We start from the raw sequence: 24,935 nt of genomic DNA on the forward strand, positions 1-24,935 counted from the left end.
ATTATTCTCTCGCTCGCTATATCTCGCCGTGACTCTTAACTACCACACTCTATCTATCTCTCATTCTTACTGACTGATCTACCTGTGCGTACATTATACCGAATCTTCGCATTCCTAATGCTCACACGCACGCGCAATGATTGTAACATATTATTATTTCAAATTAGATTTTTCTGTGATTTTATAATAAAATCGCGAAGGAACGTCTGTGGCAGATAAGCCAGTAGTTCGATGCTCCACGTTTCGCAACGCGACGTTAATTTTACCACTCCACAAACTGAAATCTTCTCGTTGCGCGTCCGAGGGCAACCTAATGTCATTTCACAGTTTTTATGGAAATTACTTCTTATTTAATCAAACAGCTTGCAGATCTCATAGTTGAAAATATTCCCACAAAAATATTTCAGATAACACAGTCCTTGATGTCTAATTATATTTCTTACGAAATTCTAACAGCAAATATATTTTTTTTTTATTCCGAACTAAACGCTTCCATGGTTTGCTTCATTTGTTAGTCAGGCGCGAGAAAGAAGTTTGCAGCGGCAAACGGAGACGGACGGAGTTGAATTCGGTGCGTGCTTAGAAACAGTATTGCGATTTTCCCTGAAAGGCGTGAGCCACGGAAGCAAGACCGGTCTCTCGCGATTATAATTAGAGGCTCGCTTGCATATCGTCGATCACTGCATCGCTATTTATGTCGCGCATTTGACCCCGCCTATTTGCGTGCCGAGTCTAATGTGCTTTCGTTTCAATCGCGTACGCGATTCGAATTCTAAACGATTTTTACAATAACCAACAGTCTTCTCTCTTACCATAAATAACTGATTTAATCGCATATTCCTTGCCCGTACGATTGCAGCCGCGTCTGTCCGACGGTTACACGTAAAGTTGTAGTATTTGAAGACGATTCTCAAGCGTTTCACAAAATAGAAATTGAACTTATGAGAGGAAATAAGAAAATATGTGATCATTAGGAAGATCCATTTGGGTCGCATTTAGGTTTACGATAAGGGACCCACAGGATCATTAGTTACTTTCAGATTGTCGAGGGAACCCATTCGTGCCCAGCGAGAGAGCGTTTACACAGAAATAGTAGAGGCATTATATCAGAATTTTCGAAAGTTTTGATAACTGTCGCCTGCAGCTTAATGGTACCTCCACTCGTAGCTTCACAATCAGCTTTGAAACCCGGTCAGCAATTAGGACGAAATAAAAGGAAAACAGAGCCGTTTCGGGAGGTCTACTAAATTGAAAATCGTTCAGGCTAGAACGCCGATTAACGAGCCGACGAAAATATTATTAAACTATCGTTAAAATACCATTAGACCGTTCGCGTATAGAGCCGGCGAAAAAGCGTGGATCAAAAATATATCGTTTGCGTGGCAAGAAACGAGCTGCAGGGTGTTTCTTGCTCGTCGGTAGGGAAAATTCCATATGACTTCGTGGAAAGGGTGTAAGAAACTGCGAGGGGTGAGGGGGGGGGGCGGCGGACGGTGAGGGACGTACAAAAGCCGGGGGAGAGGAGCACACGCGAGCGCGAAGAGAGGCTCGCCACCAAGTCTCAGGGAGTTTGTGCGTGGGCATGATGCCAGGGGCTTCTGCCAAAAGAAAAAGAGTTCTCGGAAGATAGCAGGCTGTATTTCCCTCTCACCCTACTGCTACCCCTTCCCCCCTAATCCCCTCACTCTTCCCTTGTTTCGCGTGCGAGCTCTCGAGGGCTTCCGAGACGATCCGATACCTTGCCAAATCCCGCGTACGGGTTAATTGAGTAACGGCGTTCGCCGTTGATGATGCGGCCGGGTTATTTTCGATTTTCGGCAGATGATCACCTTCGATCCTTGTCTATCGTTGAACGAGCTTAGGTGTCGTCAATAAGCCTATCATTATAAAGAGAATAATGAAAAGATAAAATCTTCGACATTTAACATTTCAGTAAATGAACTGTTGAAACCTGAAATGCACGTTATCAGTTTTCGATGAGACCGCATTGGGAGATTGAGAATATTAATACATCTCGATAAGCGACTCGTTTCATCGTGGTTTAAGGACTGTTGGAACATCGATGACTAATATTTCTTATCGTTCGGTTTTATGTTACTTTCGTTATAAATCAATCGACGAAACTCATCGTTCCTCAGAGTATCGCGTACTGTGTGCACCGTCTCTCACCGGTGCACCCACACTCGGGTGAATCTAAACGTGTTTTGCAAGTGCCAGTTCCGATTGGATTTCAATTATGCCCATTCACCGAGCGAGAAGGTTCGTGCGCACACGGTACTCTGTTATTTCCGGCAAGGAGTAACGACCGGCTAGACAAACACTCGCGTAATAGAGTCCACGTTTGGATAATTTCCCTCTATCGTGCCTCGTGACGCGAACACGTGAACCGTGGCCACGTTGATTCGATTCGATTCGCGTTTCGTAACGGACCTGGACCTCCTCGGATCGTTATCGTTATTCGCTACCCGCGTTCGTACCGAACCCTCGTTTCTCGTATGATTGATCGCCAGTGTGAGGATCGTTGCTAGATCGACGATTAAAAACGAGAGATCGTCGACGAAGATAACCGGTGACCCCAATTTCGCGGTAGTTATCAAATACTGAGAAATCATTTACGATCTCTATGAGTAAGAATATTCCCATATTGATATGTCCTACATCGTTACTGTAAAATCAATTGTTAGTCCGTTATCAAAATCATTAAGTGATTAAACTTATCTGTGCACCCAGTGCAAATAATAAATGTAAATGCATACGAAACGTTCTCCTCTGATAAGCATTAGGCCAGAACAGAGTCCTTCAGTTATCATACTTTGCTCGTATTTATACTGTTTAACATGTGGAACCAGTAATAAACAGGATTGAAGGATTTGGAAATTTTATTTAAAGGGAAACAAGAGACGAGAACAGCAATCGATGAATTTAACAATGCATTGTACGTCACAGCTGTGAAAACAATGATTAGTTTCCATTTCTCATACGAGGAATGAGTCATTTCACTTTATTAATTATGTATCGATGGTAAAGCGTAGTAGAAATGAATTTCGTTATATCAACATGAAGGAATGTGATATTAGTTTGCATTTTAACAATCATACACTGGCTACGTGGGTGTGAATTGTATAATGGCTCAGTTTACACGCATCGAACAGATTTTATTAGCTGCGTATATTAGAATGATATTTCTTCCTTAGCGTAGTTAATATTCGCCACGGGGCTCCGTCGTACCGTTCCTCCGATATTTTCGTTCGGTGACCGACGCCCACGGGGGGGGGGATTCGAGATTGATATTCCTCTCATCGGCGAAAGCCCCCGGTGAAATGCGTTTTCCGTTTAATTTGTACGTACGTGGGGTTCGTCGACCCGCCAGAAGGTCGGTAACTGTTCGCATTAATATATCGTGCTCGTACTGGCTAGGCGCCGGCCGTTTCTGAATGCCGACTTGCTTTTACCTCGACTCGCCTCTCTGTGAAAAACAATCGATACGATTCGAAGGATTCTATTGTGCGCGCGTCTGGAGTCGATGAATTAAATCTGTCTAATCCTGGAGCTCGTTCGGTAGGGTTGAAATAGTACATTGTGTACCTAGGGCGCAAAATAGGGCATTCTAGCACTGGCACGAGTGTGAATTTTGCCCGAGCGAAGCGAGGGCGACAAATTCACACGAGTGACAGAATGCCCTTTGCGCCCGTGGTGCACATACTATTTTTTGACACGCCGGGCGAGAAATTAATCGATAACAAAAGCCATCGAAGTTGTAATTATATCATTTTCCGTCTTTTCCGCCCTAGGGCGTGAATGTGCTATTTTGCGCCCGCTAAACATGCACGAGAAACCGAATTTCGCGCCCGGAGTGTCAAAAAAGTGTTTAGGCAAGAGCTTCCTGTACGCAGTTTCCCATGCGTGTCACCGCGGTTGTAACCACTAGCTTGTAACCGAAAAAAGAGGAACGCGTTACGCAGCTGTACTAAAATCTCGTCGACAGGGAATCTTGGCAGGGAGTGTAGGGTCTAAGTTTAGAGGCTGCGTGCGTTTCAAGAAACGAGTGCAGTCTATCAGTTTCTCTTGTTTTTCACACCGTACAGCGTTATACGATCGCCCGTGCGAGGTGGCGGTTACACCAGCGATACCACCGTCGACGGGATCGCACCGCGTCTCGCGTTTGTCTCGGCGACGCGACGCCTTACACCTGATTCCGCGCTATACCGAGTGACCCAGTCTTCCTGTTCCGGGCCGCCGGTCGTGCCATCAACGCGATTATGCGAACGTTTACGCGTGTTACGTCCGTCGCCGTTCACGTGATTCGTGTTTATGATTTCAGTGATCTGCCAGTTGATAACACAGAATCGTCAGCCGTTTCGCTGATAAATAATGCACAAGTATGTAATCGGATGACAAAACATTATTTCATTGCCTAAGCAAGTGCAATGTTATACTGTTAGAGACGATTAACTGAAAACGATTATATTTACTCATATGTACATACATTTAAATTTTAATTGCCCTGTTTACCAGCTGATCAGAGAAAACTATAATTGCCCGGTAAAAATCTGAATTTATTCGTAATGCATTTTAATTTGTTTATCCTGCCGCTTATCAGTCGCCTAACCGGCTCGTGTTTTCTGCTTCCAGACTCACATTCTGTTGATGGATGCGTTCCTCCAGAACAACAGGCTGGATCATGTCTCCAGGGTGATGGCCTCGCACCCGACATACCTGGAACATTTCCTCCGTACCCAACATTTCATCCTCAGAGGCGACGGACCGCTTCCTTACGACTACAGGCATCTGATCGCCATTATGGTGAGTGCTCCATCCTATCGGAGCTTTTCCTACTTTATCTAATTCGCCGTAACAGCGGCAAGTTTTTCCGCGTCGGCGATAACGCGGCCTACAGGAAACTGTGGAACGTGTGTCTGGCTGTGTGCGCGGGAGTTTTATTCGCTGGAGCGAAAGTACGATTAAGTATTAAAAAATGGTCGCTGATTCGAAAGCGCCGGGCTGCGTGGCATTAACGGTGCGATCGCGCGCGCCGAGAATAAATGTTTTAAAACGCGAGAAGATCGCTGAAACTGATTGCGTAAGACCGTGGCTAGAAGGCAAAGAGAGAAGGAAGAAAAAAAAGAAAAATAGAACTCTGCGTTATTACATAAACTATTAGCCCGGCTCGAGCGCACGGTTTAATGCTAACGGGATCAACGGTGGGAAAATCAGTTTTTTTAATAACGAATTCTGAAACAACCGCCCGGGTGACATAAGAATCTTCATTATGAGATCCGCCGCGGACGACGATGAATCGAGAGCTCGCGAAATCGAATTCCGAGCGTCGCTCTCTTATTATTTATCAGGCGTACGAGGCGCACAGTCCGCGTGTTATTAACGTCAGTCGACGGCGTCAGTCTGTGTACTTTTTATTCTATTATTGTCGATTACGAGAGGCGCGCGTGCAGAAATCTAAACACGCTGGCTACGAAAAGATATCATTGTAGCATTTGCATGCATACTGATTAATTTGTACCGCGATAGCGTGGAAACGTGTTACAGCCTCGCGGCTTCGTTCTCGCTATGATTCATTAACGTGGCAAGTTTCAGCGTTATACAAAATAAATTGATAAAACGTTTCTGTTATAATCTGCATACGCAGTGAAACTCGAATTTGTAATTCCTAATCGAAGTTAACGGGTTTATAGGTAGTCGATTGATCGTGTGAGTCACTGCACTCTTTTTTTCAGTTGCTACATGGAAAACACGTTCGGCACGTGTTGACTTTTCGCGGACTCGTAATAAACTCCGAATGCGATTATCACCTCGTGTGTCTTCTCGTAGTCCGTCCCTCAAGTCGCGGGTCGTTGGGCCAAAGATTATCAAGAAACCGACTAAGTGCAATGGGTTTCATAACGTTACGCTCTCGTAGCCGGTTGAAACTGGCCGTTTCCTGAAGAATAGAGTGCGCGGTGTCCGTCCAGCTGCATTACCATAGCGAGATTATTTTATAAAAGGTTCCAGTTTAACGAGGAAACAGCCAAGCCAATTTAATGTAAAAGCGAGTTGAATTTGGGTCAGTTGATTAAACGACTCGTAAACAGGATATCGTATCGAGGCTGCGACTTCCTTGTCAGTGATAGCAGCTGAACGAAAGAATGCAATACATAATTTTTCAATTAAAAAAAAATTAAGAAAAAACAGGAGAAGCTAGCGATTAAATGTGTTAAATCGAATGAAGATCAGATTCTCTTTCGTAATTAGGAATACTTATTCCAATTATGGTTGCTCCGAGATGCGTCGAAAGTGTATGCGAGATCCAATCAGGCTGACGTGATAAGGCTGGCAGGCTAGACGAAAATATCGTCGCTCGGCACGATCAGCCCGAAAACACTTTATCGGAGCGGCGATAAGAGTCGACGTTGCTTTGGTTAGAAGAGATCTAGAGAACGACGAGAATTGTTAAAAGCGTGGGGGAGGAAGGTTGGGGAGCGGGTCGGGTATAAGAGCGATTGCCGGGTGGCACGATAACGCGATAAGATATCTGAAAAACAGCTTTCCTACCGGTAAACATTTTACCTGAGATTCGCCAGTCTCGATGCGAGAACCATAAAAACATCAGTACACTCGAACCTAGCCAGTTCTTTTCGTTCTCCGCGAGCTTTTGGGCAAAGAATTCGGTTGACGTTAACGCGGCTCGTCACCTGCACACGTGGCTGCTTCAGAATTTCGAATTATCTCACGCTTCGCGAGAATTATCACTCGTTTCCCAGAACGTCACATCAATCCTCGAGAGGAGTTTATCGCCCGAGGGTGGAAAACACTCTGAAACATTTTCCCTAACCGTCCAAAGACAGGAGAGTAGTGCTTCTGGTCGCTCGAGTGGACCACTTCTCGAAGCGTACTTTAGGAAAAACACAGCCTGGCATTGCTTGCCATCCGACGTTTGTCACTCGTTATTAATTTCCAAGGGATGCGGCCGCGAATCAGTCACGATGTTTGCGAGTATCTCTTATCACTCCCGCGGACGATCGATCCGACGGGATCCGGGTAGTAAACACTTGTCTTGTTTACGCGCTTCATCATCTCCTCCTTCCACCTCCGTCGACGTTCGTCTACCTATTCGTCGACGTCGCCGTCACTCTCCCGCTGCCGGCCATTTGAATTTCTGATGTAATTTCAGCGTGCAAAACAAACCGGCAAAAGAGGAAACACTGATCGTATCAAATCACATTATTCTCCTCGCTGCTGTATTAACCCTTTTCCCCCGTATCCATCGTTCATTATTTTGTCATTCCATTTGCCCTAATCGTTTGTTATTTTCAATACTGTAATTCCGTTCTTTCTTTCGATCAATCGTATTGTTAGTATAATTGTATAAAAAGAGGTTTCATGAAAGAGCAGCGATTTTTACCGAGTCCTATCCCCTCAGTGAAGTGTCATACAGTTTTCGCGTATCTTCCCCGTCGAGTCTGGCAAGCACGTCGCTGTTTGGCTTTCCTATCTCGGTCCTCTCTACCTTTACATTATGTCCAAGGGTCCGTAGTCTCTACAGTAGAACGCACACGATCGATACACTACTCCCGCCCAATTTCGCGCCTCGATACGTCGCGCGTCGCGTCGCCGGCAATTTGTCGCTTCTCTCCCTCGACCCTCTTCGACGAGCCGCTTCTTCATTCTTTTCCGCCACTTCTTCCTTTCCGTTTGATCCCGTCTCTGTCCCATTCCCCGTCTCGAGGACTCTTTCTTTGCGTAGTCTCTTTTGAAGTTAGCCGGCTGACACGGTAGTTTGCCTGGGACTTTGCTTTACAGTCTCCCTTTAGTCGAAGGGCTTTCTCCTTTAGGGCTCGTATGATTTTACACGGGAAACAGTAGATAGCAAGTTAATTGGCTATTAAGAAAATTGTCTTATAATTTAACAATCGTTTGTAAGAATTGAAAAACAGCTCAATTTTCAATCATCTGTACTTTTTTTAATGTTTGTGTGTGTTTGTCTTTTCCAGGCCGCTGGCAGGCATCAGTGCAGCTATTTAATAAACCTACAGAAGGGAGAGTTCCTTCTTCAAGGCGGTGATCCGTCTTGGCTTCAAGGTTTGAAGTCGATCCCGGGAAAACTACAAGATCTCTATGAGATCAACAAGATTTTAGCTCATCGACCGTGGTTGCTGAACAAAACGCACATAGAGGTGAGCATTCTTGTTCCAGTCGATTGACAATTTTAATTGGAAGGCGAATGTAAAACTGGACGTTTGTTCGGGTTCACAGAAACTGACCAAAGGCGCGGATAGTTGGTCCCTGGCCGAGGTCGTCCACGCGATAGTTCTTTTGGCCCACTTCCACTCCCTATCTTCGTTCGTCTTTTCCTGCGGGATCAACGAGGAGCTGGACAACGTGACTGGGCACCATTACAAAGAGAACGTCCAGGACAATAGCAATAAAGTACCAACTGCCAAAGACAAGCTTTCCAGTAGTCCCAAGAAGATTCCCAATGGCGATGGCAAGACTGGTAAGAAACAACTTATCACCTTCCTTTTAATGTGAAAAAACAAACTACTTTTTGCTCAAGATTTTACTTATAAAATATCAATCTGGGAAAAAGAAATGTAAATAGAAATCTTTTCCTCCTCGAACGTTATAAGTTATTCTCATATTGCATTTCTTGTATAATTTTTCATGAATTATAAATGCATGAAATCTGCAATGTGCTTGTTTCATCGTTTCGTAATTGAAGCTTAAGTTAAAATGCATGGCAATAGCGAGAAATATGTTTGCGTAGAAAACATGCCGTCGCCGCCGTCCTCGCCGAGCATAGTGGGCGAGCAGGAGGTCGGCGTCGAGGCGCTGATGGAACGTATGAAAAGGCTCTCAGAGAAGTCCGAGTCGTATCAGATCACGCAAGAGGAGCTGTCGAAAAGATTCGAGACCGTGGAAACGCAGTCCGCCGAGCTGGCCGCGGCGCCCCAGAGGAGCAGTTCAGTGCTCGATTCCGATATTGGCCACTTCATCGAGGACCCCACCTTCATCTACCAGGACTTCGCCAAGGTGAGTGTCCGTCTTGAAATTGTTGAGAATTATTGAACACCGTAACGATAGTAGTAAAAAAAAAATCATATATTGCCTTAGACGTTTTAAGATTGATTCGACAACAGATTGGAATCGATCCAACGGGTTAAAAGCAGCGTTTCCAGTTTCGTACACAATCGAATTACCGTCCGCGCGTTATATTCACGATTCGAAAGTAACTTTTCAAGGCGACGCGATGAATATTTAAGTTTCGTCGATTCGATTACCGTTCCTATTCCCAATACCATGAATATTTACGAGCGGCCGACACGTGTGTGTCTCCCTCGAATGGAGTAGCTTCAGTTTTAAAACCGGAAAACAGGATCGTCATCGTTTCCACCGTCTGGTTGGACAGCGTCCTATGCAAATCGTCTGACCGTCCCCGTCGTCTCTAATTTTTCCAGCGCGGTCAGCTGAACGACATACCGACGTTCCGCGTGCAAGATTACTCGTGGGACGATCACGGCTACTCGCTGGTGAACCGACTCTACAACGACGTCGGCAACCTGCTCGACGACAAGTTCAAGACCGCGTACAATCTCACCTATTGGACGATGGGCACCCACAACAAGGTGGACACGTCGCGATTCAGACGGGCGATCTGGAACTACATACAGTGCATGTTCGGAATCAGGCACGATGACTACGACTACAACGAGGTGAACCAGCTCCTCGAGCGCAGCCTGAAGACGTTCATCAAGAGCGCCGTCTGCTATCCCGAGCGCGTCACGAAGAGGGACTACGATCGCGTGATGAGAGAGTTCAAGCACAGCGAAAAGGTTCGTATTTCGTATTCCACCGATTTTTAATAACAGGTTTCAACGTCGACCTCGAAAATGAAATAGGAATTTCTTTTCTAAATTATAATATCTGTGCGTTTCGTCTTTAGTCAAATGGCAAAATTGTCAAATCATATTTTTGTTATGCATTTCTCGTTTTTCCGAATAGCTTGTTTCGTCCCTCTGTTCGTCGATTTTTGAACTGGCACGAGTGTACGTAAGCAGATTATGCGTAATCCTATTTGCACTCGTCCGGTTAACGCACTCATTTCGATTTTACGTGCTACGGTTTTAAGATACAAGCTTTCGGAAATTATAAATGCAGCGATTAAAAAGTGCAATTCTAATTCCTGTGGAAAATATTTAGTTTCCGTACATCCAGAATACGATAGATCATATTCCAAATATAAAAGATTTAATACTCTCGTTTTATTTAAAATTGCCATTTATTATTATATCGGCCTTTTCTTAATTGTTATTGTATTTTGTTTTCAGGTGCACGTGAATTTGATGATCTTGGAGGCGCGCATGCAAGCCGAACTGCTGTACGCGCTCCGCGCGGTGATGCGATACATGACCTAAGCGAATTGACCGTCACCGCTCCTTCGTCTACTTCGCTGTCCGTCAGTTTGTCGCCGATTTCATTTTCTATCGAAGTGTCAACTCACGCGCCGCGGCAGATAATTTCGCAGCGAGGCGTCTCCGCGCGAGGACAGAAAAACAAAGAAAGGAACGAGCGGACGTGACAACGATTCTCTTCGCGCAGTATATTACACGATTATAACAAGGCATCTTGATACCAACACCATCCATCCATCCACCCACGAGCACACACACACAGTGACACAGATGAAAAAAAAAAGAAAGGAGACATACACACGGTAGGAAGAAAAACGTAATCAGAGAAGTTTGACTGTCTTGATACATTTATCTGCAAGTTGTCCGCCGTTTGCTTGTAACGCTGAACTGAGCGACGGAGATTTCTTTGATGAGTACCGAGCCGAGAAATGAAGAGAAGGAGTATCGAAGCGCGAGAATAGAAGAGAGGAAAGAAAGAAAAATTTGGGTTAGTGTTGCAAAAAAACAAAAAGAAAAAATGGATAAATGATCCTCCAGTCGAGAGTGAATTGTTGATCTGGCACCGAGGCCAATCCTTTTGTATTTGACACGCGGCAATCGTTTCCGCTGCGCGAATCGCTGTGCCGAGGGCGTTTCGCTTTTTCCGATCGGTTTTGCTTGTGGTAATTCTGTGGACACCCGTAGTGGGAGAAGAGGAGAAACAGACGAGGAGGCAGGGAGAGAGAAAGAGATAGAAAAGGAGACAGCGAGAGAGAAAAAGGTTTATCGGTTGTTTTTGTATATAGACACTCGTATTTTTCTACGTTCGTGAGGATATATTGTGTAGTAGACTTGTTATTCGCGCGTTTTTTTTCTCGTTAACGTTTCAGATCTGTTGAAGCTTGCCCCTTCTTTGTAATACCCAATCGTATCGCGTTCAGCCTTTCTGGTATAGAGTTGGAAATTTCTAACAGTTTGTCCCCGCTTTTGAGATTTTATTACGCGCGACGATCGTTGGCGACAAAATGTTTCACTCGTATTGCACTTTGACCGCGTTTCGTTTATTTTTTAGTTCCACTCGTTTTTGTATTTTTTATTAGCCATAAGCGCGTTCGATGAGATGGAGAGAGAAAGATAGATGAGCAAGTTTCTTTCCGGACGCAGGGGAAACCGTCGGTCGTCCGTTTTTCTCGCGAATCGACAACTGCTCGCGTTAACCATTGGCGTAATCGCCAGGACGATTTTACGACGCCGCAAATAATCTTAAGGGTAAATTAAGAAATCTTTGAACCCGCGATAACCAAGTCATTGAGACGGTTCGATTTCGTAACATTTCCTGTACCGTTTTTGTCACGAGCAGAGATGGCATAGGGAATGCATTGATGGAAGTAGAAAGATGAAACGGAAAACATTGGAAGAGAGAAAGAAATTGGATTTGCGATCCCGCGTTGTACATATTATACACGTTTTAAAACTCCGTTTATTTCACTGGCTATCGTATAACGTGAGAACTGTGTAATATAAACATACAAGCAAGCAAAAAAAGAAGAAAAAAATGACAAAAAAGTGTACCTTCGTTTTCGTCGTATCCATGTGTGTCGAGGAATGGAGTCTTTAAGAATAATAGGTCATAGGACGATCTGCACGCGCGCTGTCGCACCGATTCTGCGAGCGCCCGCGCGCAGAGACGAGCAATGCCTGTCGGCTGTGTTTAATTACGGTGGATCACATGGCGTTATTGTCACCAACCCGGATTATTATTAACGATAATAAGAAATAATGGTACGCGACACGGCGCGTTTCTTTCATCGATCGAACAAGAACAGAGAGAGAGAGAGAGAGAGAGAGAGAGAGTGGGATGACAAAAGTGACGGAAAGTATCGCGCGCGCTGCAACGAAAGTCGTGTAAGCAATTGTCTGTTCCGAAAACCAGAGCTTAAACGATTCTTTTGATATTAATAGTGCAGCGTCCGCGAGTGAAATTGAATCCTGAGAAAATAAGGAAAGGAACGAAGTGGGCAAGGACCAAACGAAGGGGCGAACGGAGAATCCACACAAACTTATTCGATATTTCATCAACGAAATTTCAATGCCTTTCGCGTAGCGTTCTTTACTTCGGCGATTACCAGTTCAAGGAAAGATAGAGACAGCGAGGAAATGGTTGTTCGCCCCTTCTGACCAAACGGTTGGCAGCAGTACGCGCGCGAGCGAGACGAGCATGAAGAGGTGCGGGCGGAGAACAGAGAGAGGCTGTTTAAACAAATCAAATCCAATATTAAGTCGTTAAGGTAGACGGGAGAGAGTGAGAGAATGTGTGGCACAAAAATGAAGAGTGGACGGAAGACGAGAAAGGAAATGTGCAAACTCTATACGCGCGAATTACACGCGTCTGTGATCGCATATTATATATATGTATATTATATATATAATAGATGTATAGCGCATATACGCATTATCAAGATGAGAAACAAAATGATGGGTTGATATATATTATATATATATATATATACGTTTGTATGTACGCGTGAGTACGTATGAAAATTGAAACATCTGTAACAGTTTTACGGCGAACGTGGAAGGAAGCGCGTGGTGTATCATCGATATATTAACATAAGTACACGAGCGCAGAGGGAGGGCAGACAAAAATCGGGAGTGTACGTTGTAGCGTTTGTAACTGACGGTGTCTCTTTATTATGTAACTGAGTATATGCGCGCTCTGGAATTAATCGTATTTAGCCGTGTACGCGCTTCATGGAAAAATCGTCGCCCGCTTCTCTCGCTCGCAAGCAGTTGCATACAAGCTCGAGCGATGTAACATGTTTTTTCTCAAACTCGTAGACCGTCGATTCGCGACCGAGAGAAGCCGAGCAAGCATCTGACGAATCAACAGATTAATCAATTACGATTGAAGCAGCGAACAAGCACACACATACACAAACACACACAGAGGAACATAACACATGTATACACAGATTTTTTGACCAACAGTGACGTTTAACGGCGTCCACACATATCACTTCGAAGAGTTTTATTCAGGGCGAGTCTCGCGATCGTCGATCGCTCTCAGCGCGATCCTAGCCGTGGACAGGGATCAGATTTTTGGGCCTTGCCTGCCGCCTTTCTTCTTCATTTCTTCTTTAAAATCTTCGAAGAATTCCTGTACGAATTATTTTATTCCTTTCGACAGTTCTTTGATTGTTATAAAAAATCATGCTCAGTTTATTGAAATTCTAAGTATGAAGTGGAACTTGGAAATTGTTCCCTGAGTGCATAAATTGTATCAGGGATTTTTGATGATGATCGTTCAAAGAACCAAATAGATTTGATTTGAAAATGCGGGGTGACATGCGGGGAATGTCACACATGCGAGCCACAGTATTCTATGTTTCTTCAACTATCTTTTCTCTCTCTCTCTTTCTCTCTCATTTTTTTCTATCTTCTTTTCCAACTCGTCTCGACGTTTTGTATTTCTCTATCATCTTCGATTGCTCTCCTTTTTTGTACCTAACGAACACACTCGGTACATTCACACAGAAATGGGATTAACCGTTTACAGGGCCGGATCAAATCAGAACGCTGACCGTTCTTTCTCTCCTTCTCGGTTCCGCGCGTTCCACACGTTTCAGAAATAAATAAAAACGGTTCCGAGTGTCGCGTTTGTATTTAAGTGGATGTCCGTGCGTTTGTCCGAAAGAAAAAAAAAACAAAACAGAACGATATTTAACGTAGTTTATAAAGAAGAAATTATTTAACGCGTACCTATATATATTATATATATATATTATATATATATATATATTGTATAAATAAATATATTTAATGTTTCGAATCCGACGCGTCGCACTCGGCGTGTAAACGGTTAAAGAAGACGACTCTACGACCAAAGAGACTTCTTTCGCTATCGAGGCTCAACCGTCATTATATTCGACACATTGTCAAACTTTTTATACGTCATTTTATCATCGTCGCATCGAAATCGTTCCTGATCTAGATTCAACCGAAGGGTACTTGAACTCTCCGTCGTTCAGTCGAGACAATTCGAAAAGAGGGAAACTACCCTCTCATCCCCATCTCTCTGCATCTCTCTTTCTCTTCTTCTTTCCTCTTTCTCTCTTCCTCATAACGGTCGATTTCTTGACGCTTCACTGGATCGCAGAGCGAGAGAATGTCGCGGGGGTACGTCCGGGTTTTGGGCGGGGGGGAGGGTGAACGTGGTAAGAGGGTGGGAAAAGGGAGTTGCGGTGTTCGCGGCGTGAGTCGACGCCCGGACTGATCTCATAAATTAAATAAGCATTATAGTAGTCGGGCTGAAAACGAGTAGCGGGATAATAAATGAACGCGAGGCTTGTTAGATTCCGAGAGAAAGAGAAAATTGCTGATTACCGAGAAACGGAGAAAGGGAGAGAAAGTTGGGCGATGATAATTATTATTGTTTTTCTACCTTCGCGCCCGTCCTCCTGACGCGAGGTTCAGTCTTCTTTTATTTTAATCTTCGTTCTTTAATCGATGTGAACCGTGCGATTCTACGCTGGCGCAACCATTATTATTTTTAAATGATTAATGAATATAATATAATTTAATTTAATTTATTTTTAAGTCTCCTGATGTGCTTTAAGTATTTCACTAACCGGGAACGAAATTCGTCGTTTTTGTAGTCATGGTTGCTTCAGCGTGATGCGTCAGGACAACGAGACTTGGACGCCTCGATATTTAAAGCAAGGGTGGATATATTGAGTTGGACGAGAGACGAAAAAAGACCCGGAGTGTAATCGAGAGAAAGAACGAGGCATTTGTCCCGCGCATAAGACACGCGATGTCTCCTTGCCTCCTGGCTGGAGCCTCATCGTATTCATTGTCTCATTTTTCAATTTCAACAGCGACGGGCTCACGTATGCAGACCCGTTACACATTTATACATATACAGACAAACCGTGAACGTTTAACTTGTAAGAAACGACGTGTTCGGGTCGCGGGCTCGAGCCACCTCCGAAAAATCGTAAGAAGAAACAAACAAACAAACATATTATTACAGCAGAAAAAGTAAAGAACTTCATAAAGAAGTAATGGAAGAAGTGGAAAAAAAAGAAATTAAGAAAAAAAAAAAAACATTTACATGCCACCGCGTCGAGTATGATCGTGTGATAATTACAAGTGATTTGACTAGACCCTTCCGAATGGATTAAGTCGATTATATTATTAATTATTGTATGTCAGGAGAAGTAGGCACGCGTACGCATCAGCTCAAATCCGCTCAAGGACCACTCGCGATCCACTTTTCCCTTATTTTTTTTTTATACGTTTATATCTGTACTCGTGCTTTCGATTCTTCGCTTATGCTTTTGTTATCTTTACTTACGGCTTCAGATTTTTATCCCATCCTCTGGAATCGTGGAATTCCTTTCGTCGTGACTCCGCCTGAAACACCTCGGTCATGTTGATTCGATTAAGCGACGCGGTTAATGCCTAGTCTTATCATGGGCCGCGGCGTGAGTCATCATCCTCTTCGAGGACTAATTAAAGGATTCCTCTTTTCCTTGAACGCAAAGCGTGCTGTGATCATTTTCATTGTGACTTTTTGAAAACGAAGCTTCGAGGAACGGTGAGCGCGAGTGATTCGTCTTCGGCGTGTACTCGCCGCGAGCGGATTCGAGCTGACGCTGGTCGCGGATGCGTTTACGCGAAGGGTCGTATGTGATGTGATTTCTTTTATATCATAACGAATGAACACTAAGAAATGTTATAGTTTCATATAAGCGATATGTTATTTGTCATTTATTTTATCCCTTAATAAATGATGTTATATAAAAAATGTCTTGGCAAAGCACACCCGAGTCTCTATTCCTAGTTTAAGTAAAACCTGTCCTATAATTTTAACGATTATTCAATTTTATTGTACTTGGCAGAAAATGTATTTGTTCCATAGATAGTACAGCTATATCGATCATTTTTCTAGTGGATTAATTAGTTAGTAATTATTAGAAAAAGGTACTGAGGTGCGAAGAAAAGAACACTCCTGTCCGTCGTCACGTTTTATAGTTTATTTCGCCATTCTAATCTGCATTATACACACGTGAAATGACACCAAACGTCTACTTGGTTGTACTCGCATTTTTTTTTCATTCGCCATTCGTTTTAACGCTAAACAGTTTTACTCTCGCCTCCTGTATTTTTTTTTTCTTTTAATATCTTAAAATACTCACAAACGGGATCTACTTTCGCGCGTGCCGCCGCGGTATTTTACACGAAAGTCTAGTCTAGTCTAGTGTGTCAAAACATGTGCAAATATCGTCAAACGTGTCGTAATCCGTTTTCTTCTTTCTCTTAAATATCATCTTGGTCGTCGGTCAGAATTATACTATATAAAATGTGATATATGAAACGTGAAATCGTTCTGTAAATGTTAATTTTGCGATTTCCAAACTGAGAATCAAGTAGTATTTATCGTTTAAACTATAAGAAATTTTTGACATTATGGAAACATCGAATTTTTTTTAAGAAACTAAACAGGGAATACATTTGGCAGTTACGTAGTTGCATAATCTCGTCTGATTCTGATTCTCAGCAACTTTTATTTTTAAGTGACAAGCGGCGATGTGTACAAATTGACGATTAGACAAATTTTTGAAGGGACAACACCCGTATTATAAACCAAATTCCGTGTAATTGAGAGTTTAAAATTCCTGACTCGTCATAATCTTTTCATTAAATAAACTTCGATCCGGTTGGTTCACACGATTTCTACGACTGAACACTTGCCGTGACTTACCATTTTACTGGTACTCGAACAAAACCCGTGAAAGTGTCATTTCTTTTTCCCTCCCGAGCACTGGCACGTTTTTCGCTGAAATCTGTCGATGATTAGTCGTGCGAGCCAATAGCCTTTAAAAGGTGCTCGAGGCTCGCGTGTTCGCCTCAGCCGTTTCATCTCTCGTTCCACGTTTCTCCGTCTTGAAAAATTCGAGGAACACGATGTTTTCTTCTCGGGTCTGATTAATCGCTTGCCGGTAGAGACACGGATTCCCCTGGCTGTTGCTTCGTGTGACGAATACCTCGATATTTCTACGCGATAGAAGTGAGAAATCGGGTGAAGAAGTTCCGAGACGCGAGGAGATCGCGTCTCACCGCTGTCTCCCTCCGTGTGAACGTGTGCGAACAATCTCGGTGCATCTTCTACTGCTCGGATCAGTAAAGTGAACTGAGCCCGTTCTTTGAAATAGGAAATTTTGCTTGGAGGAAATTGTGCAGTTACTCATTCTCGGTGATATCCTCGATGTGTGTGACACTCGCGGCGGTATTCTACCCTCGATCTCTATTTAAAGATGAAAAAAGGAAAATGAAACTGGTCGATATCTCGGTCCGTCCGGTGCCACTTGATGCGTTTTTGTACTTTCTTCTTCATTTACTCCTCTTCTGGATCCTCTCGTTCCGTCCTCGTTCTTGTCTAGCTCCCGTTAGGCCCTAAATAGTGATCACAAAAAGAGTGCAAAGCGGATCATGAGCTTTAAGTCCCGTCATAGTCGTGGCCCGGCGGCAGCGGTGGTCCGTGATGATGCATGTGGATGTGTTGCGGCAGTTCGACCGTGGGAACGCTCAGACTGCTTCTCTGTAACAGAGAAATGTATTTTGCATAACATATATTGAAGTGTCAATACACAATGTACATTAATATTAAAATTATTGAATTATTAAATTATAAATTAATATTACTATTATTGCAACGTTTATAGAATATCAAATAATTAATATAATATTATTAAAATATTAAGCATTTATATAAAACACAATAATTAATAAATATTTATGAATTGTCGGAATGCTGACCTGCGATCTCATCCCGTTTAAGGGGGTGGCAGTAGGGTTGTCCGGCGTGTAGCCGAGCACGTGGGTCGAGCATTTCTCGCAAGCGCGTCGGCGCCGCGACGACGCATTGCAGCGCAACGCGCGACACAATTCCCGCGCCATTTCGGAGCACAGGGACTCCTGATGGTGCTGGTGTTGCTGATTTTGCTGCTGCTCCTCCTGCTGTTGCGGCTGTTGCTGTTGCTGCTGCACGGATTGCGAGATCCCTTGCAGGGGATCCGACGCTGGCGTCGATACCGGAGCTCTCTACGTTTTAACACCGTTCCGACACAAGTAGAATTAATTCTGAAGTATCGCTTTTGCAATTACAAGGAAGCACTGTGTTTGCTACACGATAATAATTGTTCGGAAAATTGTTAAACATTAAAAAATAGATTTGATGAATTGAGTTAAATCAAGAATGGGTGAGAAAAAAATGGGGTTTTGAAAAGAAGAACGGACCTTGGTTCACGACTGAGCTTCGTGCGTTCGCAGTCGACCGGCATGCTTTAGTGAAGGATGAGTTCATGCTGCTTCGCGGAAAAATCCACGGGCGGGCCACAAAATGTAACACAAAAGTGAGAAAAATTTATGCAATCCTAAGCATCATGCATCGCGCGGGATCGCCTGGAAAAAAATCTCTCTTTTCCTACGATCTGTCTCCGAGTCCTTATTTATTCCTCGACCCGCGAAAAATCGTCGATCAGGAAAACCTGAGGTTTTTCAACCTCATAAACCTTTGTGTGCGAAGCGAAACTTCTCCTCTTGCCACGTTTTATTCATCTCCGGCGCGAGGGATTTATGCATGATCAGGTACTTACCCGTTCCGCTGGCATGCTCCTTCTGTTACTGTAACAGAACTCGAAGATCGCGATCAGCACGGCGAACGCCAAGCCGCAGAGCAGCACAACGAACACACCACCTACGAAGCAACACCAGAAATTCAGTTTGAAGCAGACGTAAAAATTACTCATCGGTCCTAATCGCGGTTAGGACACTGTTTCATCGAATTTGTCACTGACCGAGCAGGCTCGGTTCAGCTGCGACTCACGTGAAGGGAGAGTCTGGGTAAGAAATCGAAACAGAAAAGCAACGATGCGCGTAATACTTCATTTTATATCATTCAAAATTATTAGAAATTAATTATCTTATTTAATAAATGCAATAATAATTGATGCTTCATATTAAAAATTGTTTTCATAATTCATTTTATATCTTAAAATTCCACGTTTTATGAGAATTTATGTATGAGAGAAACTGAGAATGAATTACCTATATTATCAACTCCCAAAGAATTGGCCTTGCTCTCCTTGCCCTTCTCAGTCCTCATGCAAGTATCACCGGGACTCTTCCACCATTTGTCGTACAATATCTGAATCTCTCCCTTCTCCTGTAGTTCCAGGATCGCCAAGGATATTTTATCACGCCAAGGCGAGCCTGTAAGCAGGATAACAAATTTAATCCTCGTACACCTGGAGGAAACACGCTATCGTACCCATAGGCGTGGCAATGCCATATCCTTTGCTATCCAAGAGTCCACCGATCTGCGTTAAATTGCAGTCCCTCTGCACGATGTAGTCGAGCATAGTCGACTCCATCAGGAAAGCGTAATCGCCCTGAAGAACCCTTTGGATCCCCTCCTCGTATGTCGGCACGAACACGGATGGCTTCTTGTTCTCCATGAACCGCCACATCTTCTTGTACGTCTCGATCATCGAGTCCTTTAAAGGGTTTCGCATTTGTATGCCCGTATTGCATTTCGTAATTGTATGCCCGTATAATTTCAGTTATCGAGGATTTACCCTGAAGAATGTCATGGTACTACCGCTGTCCAGGGTCCCGTATGAGATATCAGTTTGACCGGCGAGGTCCTCCGCGTTCTCAATAGGCGTTATCATTCGTTCGACAGTGAGAAACGCGGCCAAGTTGGCCGTGTAAGAAGAGATAATGATAAGCGTGAAGAACCACCATATACCCCCGACGATCCGTGTGCTGGTCGCCTAATAAACAGAGCGTCAAAAGATCATCTCAAATTATTAAACTAATTAAACGGTGCTACATTTTATGCGATTTATCGATGAAACATTTTTTAGGATTTCCGAATTTTTTTAATTTCTATTAAAATTTTGGTAATTTCTATTAATGAACTTCAGCGTAAAAGACATTTCGGTAGAGATTCAATTATTCTCTCCAATGGAATTTCCAAGATACAAACGGAAAGGCTGGGGGTTAGTTCACTCTATTTAATGAAACGGTCCGATCACTATCGGTCCGTGTCACCGCTAATCGAGAGACGTTCCGAGCTCCCTCGAACAAATCGAAGATCCACGAGGAGTTGCAATCTTCAGGTGTCTTTCACTCTAACCGATTACCTGCTCGCGTTTACCAGAAGTTAAAAAAGAAACAGCTCATGCGACGTGTTCTTTTAAAAGCAATTAATCGTATTGAGACGATCACGTCAAGTATTTAAAATTTATAGTAAAATGATTTAATTCTTACTCTTCTATTTTGACAACGTCCTCAAATTATAAAAAATAGTACAAACATGTATGAGAGTAAACCAGTTATTTTTACATGAAGAGGAATTAAAACAATGTTACGAAAATGTGGTCGGATCATATCGACAATTTGTCAGCGATAATTCAGAAATTTTATTTCACAGGGCAATCGACAGGAAAGACAGGGGAAACATATCGGATATTCCGGCACGTATGTTTTCCAGCCATCGATTCCACATTTATCGGCGAGACTGTTTTTGTCCGGAACCGGATGTTGTCAAAATAGACCTCTCGCTGCGGAATATCTGACTCTGATATAAATTCACTCGCGTTTCCCTCGCCTGCTTGTCCACAATGTTTCTACGGTATCAATTAATTTGCATCTGCTGATTATACCGAATTATTATTCTGGCATAACTCTTGATTTATTTACAAATAGATTTGCGCATTGAAAGAGAAAATAGAATAGTGACACAATCTGTCTTTTCCTCTAATCAATTCATCATCTCATTCATTTTAATTCGATTAATACGGTTCCCTAATTATTATTATTATTATTATTATTATTATTATGAAACACATTTGGGATTATTAATTTTCATGAAATTAAATATTCGATAATAGGACGTGCATTATTAATTGTGACATTCAGATTGCTCATGAATTTATATTGGAATTACACCAGTGAAATGCAAGAGAGATTCCTCTAGTTTTAAAGGATTTCAGTGACAAACCTTGGGATTGAGATCGCTGCCTTGTTGCATCAACGTGCCGATGGTGAACCAAAAGCTGTTGGCCAGGGAGAATTGATTCTCGACGAGCTCGGAGCCCGCGTGACAGGGATGCGGATTGTTCCACTCGTACGGGCTGATCCTTGCGACCACGAACATCATCACCGAGACGAGGACATACGCTGCCAGCACGTACAGCCAAATCTGAATCGCCAAGGGATTCATGAACGAGAACAGCCTGGCTGGGTGACTCGTCGGCACCTTAAATACAATTTCAATACCCAAACATTAACTTAAAAATGTAATTAAATCAAATATCTTTTAAAGAATGAAACTTCTTGCGAAAAATAAGATTTACATGGTCGAAATTACGGTTAAGGATTGTTTAAACTTCTAATTAAATTTTTTGAATTTCGTTTAAACTTTTATGAATCTCCATTGAGAAACGACTTACAGTAGACTCGAACAGACTTCTGCTTTTAGGGTGAAGCACTTTGCAAGTAAATTAACAGTGATTCAATTAAGGAGTCTCTTAATTATCAAGACACATTATCATGAAAATTCTTGCAGCCGTTCCGCGTAACCCGTCACGAAATTGAAAAGCGTGACACGGGTATACGCTTGTCTCTCGGACTCTGCCGAGACTACAAAGCAGTGTGCCGGCGAACGACATAAAGTTTTATCATCCTGAAATCTCGTTACGGATCGTTCGTACGAGACCGTTTTCTCCTGATTGCCTGCTTTTTCAGCGTAGGAGTTCAAACAATCGCAATTCGTATCCGACGAAATTGTCTAATTGCGAGGATTGTAATTTCTATCTTCATCCCGACACTTTTTCCTATAAAAACTGCTCATAATCTCTTAATTCAGCGCGGCTCTAATTCTACTAACGACAGCTTGAATTTTATCTCGCCCCCCTCGTCGGTTTCTTCTAACAAACTCTGCAAGAATTCTATCCGTGCTCTGGATCCTCCTCGGATAAAAGTTGCAAATTTTCTTCTGTTTTCCGAGTGGGACGAGGAAAGGTTGCCAATGTTTAGGAAAGAGGTTTCTGTTTCGGTTTAAAAATTCAGTGTCCCCGTGATATAAACGAAAGAGCTGGGGAACGTGTGGGATGAAAAATGACCGATGCAGAGACCCTGTGGTTGACAAGCGATGGAAAATTCGTTGCCGTTTTTCCAACGCTACCGGTCCGCCTCATTTGACCGGCCCTCGTAAATCCGACGACGTCCGCGCAATCGAGTGCTCGATACCGGTGAAATTCTTCCGCTACGCGATTTCTGTTTCCTTCCAAAAAAGATTTACTAGCATACACTTGTACACGTTTTATCTCGCGTTCTTCTATCGATTAATTGAATCTATATATACGAAACAGGCTTACTGATCGATTTATATCGTGTCTCTTGTTTTTTAAAGCCTGTAGAATTACAGTTGTACTTGTATCTCGTCTGTAATAATAGTAAAAACAACAGCAGGAGCTTTATTGCTGAATGAGATTGAAAGAGGATTACAAGATTGAGCGAATCGTTTGAGGATGATCAATTACGATATTGAATAATTAAAGGACACTTAGATTGGCGTTGATTGCAATTAAGCGGTCGCATTACACTAATTACATAGCGGTGTCTCCCTTCCTTTGTTGGACGCTGATTGCGTCTCGACACTCGGTGCAAAATTGCTCCAGTTGTTCCAGTTTTTAACAGAGGCCGAAGTTTAAACGAGATTTCGTTCTTTTTCTTGTTCTTGAGAAACTCGATTTCTCAATCATTTACAAAGGTCCAGTCAATAAGATAATTTCAAACAATCCATCACGTGATTGAAAAATTGATTGTTTCGATTTATTAGATTTATTGAACGAATTCTTTTTTGTAAATCAAAATTCATTTTTATTATTTCGTTTTTATTGACATATTATATTTTGTAGAATACGTGTGCATTATAAGAGCAGAAAATTTCTTGGTAATTTACGTTGATGGTGAAACGATTTAGCAACGCATGTCGCCTTATTTATACCCTGCAGAGGCAAAGAGAAAAAGCGAGCCAACATGCACTTCGTTGAAACGTGCGGCAAACGTGTTGGCAAACTGAAAACCCGAGATGAAATATTAATTAACAAGGCAAGAGATTAATTTCGTTAGTTCCTTGAAACAAGCTGAGAGATTTAAATGATCACTTAAACATCACAGTCATTCTCTCTACCTCTGGTTTTAATTTTAACAAACGTGTTGTCTCCTGTTTCGCTTTTCCCCCGTTGACAAGCTCCCGATGATTGCAGTGTTGGCTCTCTCGATTTTCCAGAGTGTCGAAAGAACGAAACAAGCAAAACTGGCGCGATCTCTTCTCTAAATTTGGCCGTACGCGAACGGGCCGATCGAGTTTTCTCTCATCGATAGTCAGCAAATAGAAACGTGGAAACACGTGGAAACTCGAGGAACGGAGCACGATCGTCTCGTCCGGGAAATTTTATTTAGGAGCCGCGCCGCGATGCGACACGACGCTCGTTTGTCTGTCGATTTTCAAGCTGCCGATAGTCATTATTGCTGTCGTTATTGTTTCTGCACGATGCCGACCCTGTTTCGCTAGTTTGCGAATTCTTCACGTCGCATTAAAGTACACAGGTCTATCGCGAAAATAGACGTCTATTTCTTACAGAAGATAGTAATAATAATAATACGAGAATTATAATTCTTATAATAAATTTTATAATAAAACAGTACACCATTTCAGTTAATAAAGAATATTAATTATAGGCGTTGCATATTTCTTAAATTATTCACATAATTTGTAATAATGTGTTTTTTCTTTTACTTCTTTTTTTATTTTATTTCTTTAAATTCCAGTTTGAATGAAATTCAAGTATCATGCAAAAGAAATAGATGGACGTCTGTGCTAAATGTAATAAAAAAATCTGCGAAGAATGTATTTTAAAGACAGAATATATATATGTAAAAATTGTTTTGAATAAAGTTTTTTTAAAATAAAATTTCGGCAACAAGAGACAATTTAGTGTTAATGTACACTAAAGCAGCAACAGACTTGTGAATCACAATTTTAACTTTTATAATGCATGCAAGGCCTTTGTCACTTTTATGTAGGACAGGCGCGGAAATGAGGAATATGGTAATGATATGGAGATGGACGCGATAAAACCGAGATTGGAATGAGTCGAAACGGCCGTGAGAAATTGCCGTGACTGACCACGCCACGTGTCGGCCGCGTGCTAATTAGACCGGCTCACAGGTGATGGCCTGCGAATAATTCGGTTCAGCTATTCGATTCCAAAAAACCGATTCGATTTCCCCCGACCTTTCAGCTTTGATTAATCGCTTGAGACTGATAGTTCGTAACTACGACAGTTGATTGCGTGCGTGTACAGAATTGCTTTTACGCAGATATTGTAGACCTCGTCGTCCCCTACAAAATGAGCCTATAAACGTCCCCCTACGTCCATCCGTTTGGAAGTTATTGGCAAAAAACAGAAAAAC

At 42.7% G+C, this 24,935-nt stretch overlaps 2 protein-coding genes across 9 annotated transcripts in view; one reads left to right on the forward strand and one right to left on the reverse strand.

The window, feature by feature from the left end:
- Positions 1-16,206, forward strand: part of Sesn (Sestrin) — a 127,183-nt gene extending 110,977 nt beyond the window's left edge. For all 3 annotated transcript variants that reach the window (XM_018026227.2, XM_026814342.1, XM_026814341.1), the window contains exons 7-12: positions 4,633-4,803; positions 7,986-8,168; positions 8,248-8,488; positions 8,759-9,024; positions 9,450-9,824; positions 10,320-16,206. In XM_018026227.2, coding sequence (XP_017881716.1) covers positions 4,633-4,803; positions 7,986-8,168; positions 8,248-8,488; positions 8,759-9,024; positions 9,450-9,824; positions 10,320-10,406 — 1,323 coding nt within the window. In that variant the 3' untranslated portion in view covers positions 10,407-16,206. The remainder of the gene's footprint in view (positions 1-4,632; positions 4,804-7,985; positions 8,169-8,247; positions 8,489-8,758; positions 9,025-9,449; positions 9,825-10,319) is intronic.
- A 190-nt stretch (positions 16,207-16,396) lies between these two features.
- Positions 16,397-24,935, reverse strand: part of LOC108625896 (glutamate receptor ionotropic, kainate 2) — a 107,117-nt gene continuing 98,578 nt past the window's right edge. For 4 of the 6 annotated variants that reach the window (XM_026814340.1, XM_026814337.1, XM_018026226.2 and 1 more), the window contains 7 exons: positions 21,454-21,711; positions 20,024-20,221; positions 19,717-19,942; positions 19,494-19,658; positions 19,043-19,143; positions 18,204-18,488; positions 16,397-17,985 (listed from right to left, as the gene is read on the reverse strand). In XM_026814340.1, the coding sequence (XP_026670141.1) occupies positions 17,884-17,985; positions 18,204-18,488; positions 19,043-19,143; positions 19,494-19,658; positions 19,717-19,942; positions 20,024-20,221; positions 21,454-21,711 (1,335 nt within the window). In that variant the 3' untranslated portion in view covers positions 16,397-17,883. Of the gene's footprint in view, positions 17,986-18,203; positions 18,489-18,683; positions 18,755-19,042; positions 19,144-19,493; positions 19,659-19,716; positions 19,943-20,023; positions 20,222-21,453; positions 21,712-24,935 lie in introns of those variants that run through there. The other 2 variants (XM_026814339.1, XM_026814338.1) reach the window with 2 other exon arrangements.

Source organism: Ceratina calcarata, unplaced genomic scaffold (genome assembly GCF_001652005.2).
Source record: "Ceratina calcarata isolate Rehan_Ccalc_2016 unplaced genomic scaffold, ASM165200v1 scaffold379.2, whole genome shotgun sequence".
NCBI lineage: Eukaryota > Metazoa > Arthropoda > Insecta > Hymenoptera > Apidae > Ceratina > Ceratina calcarata.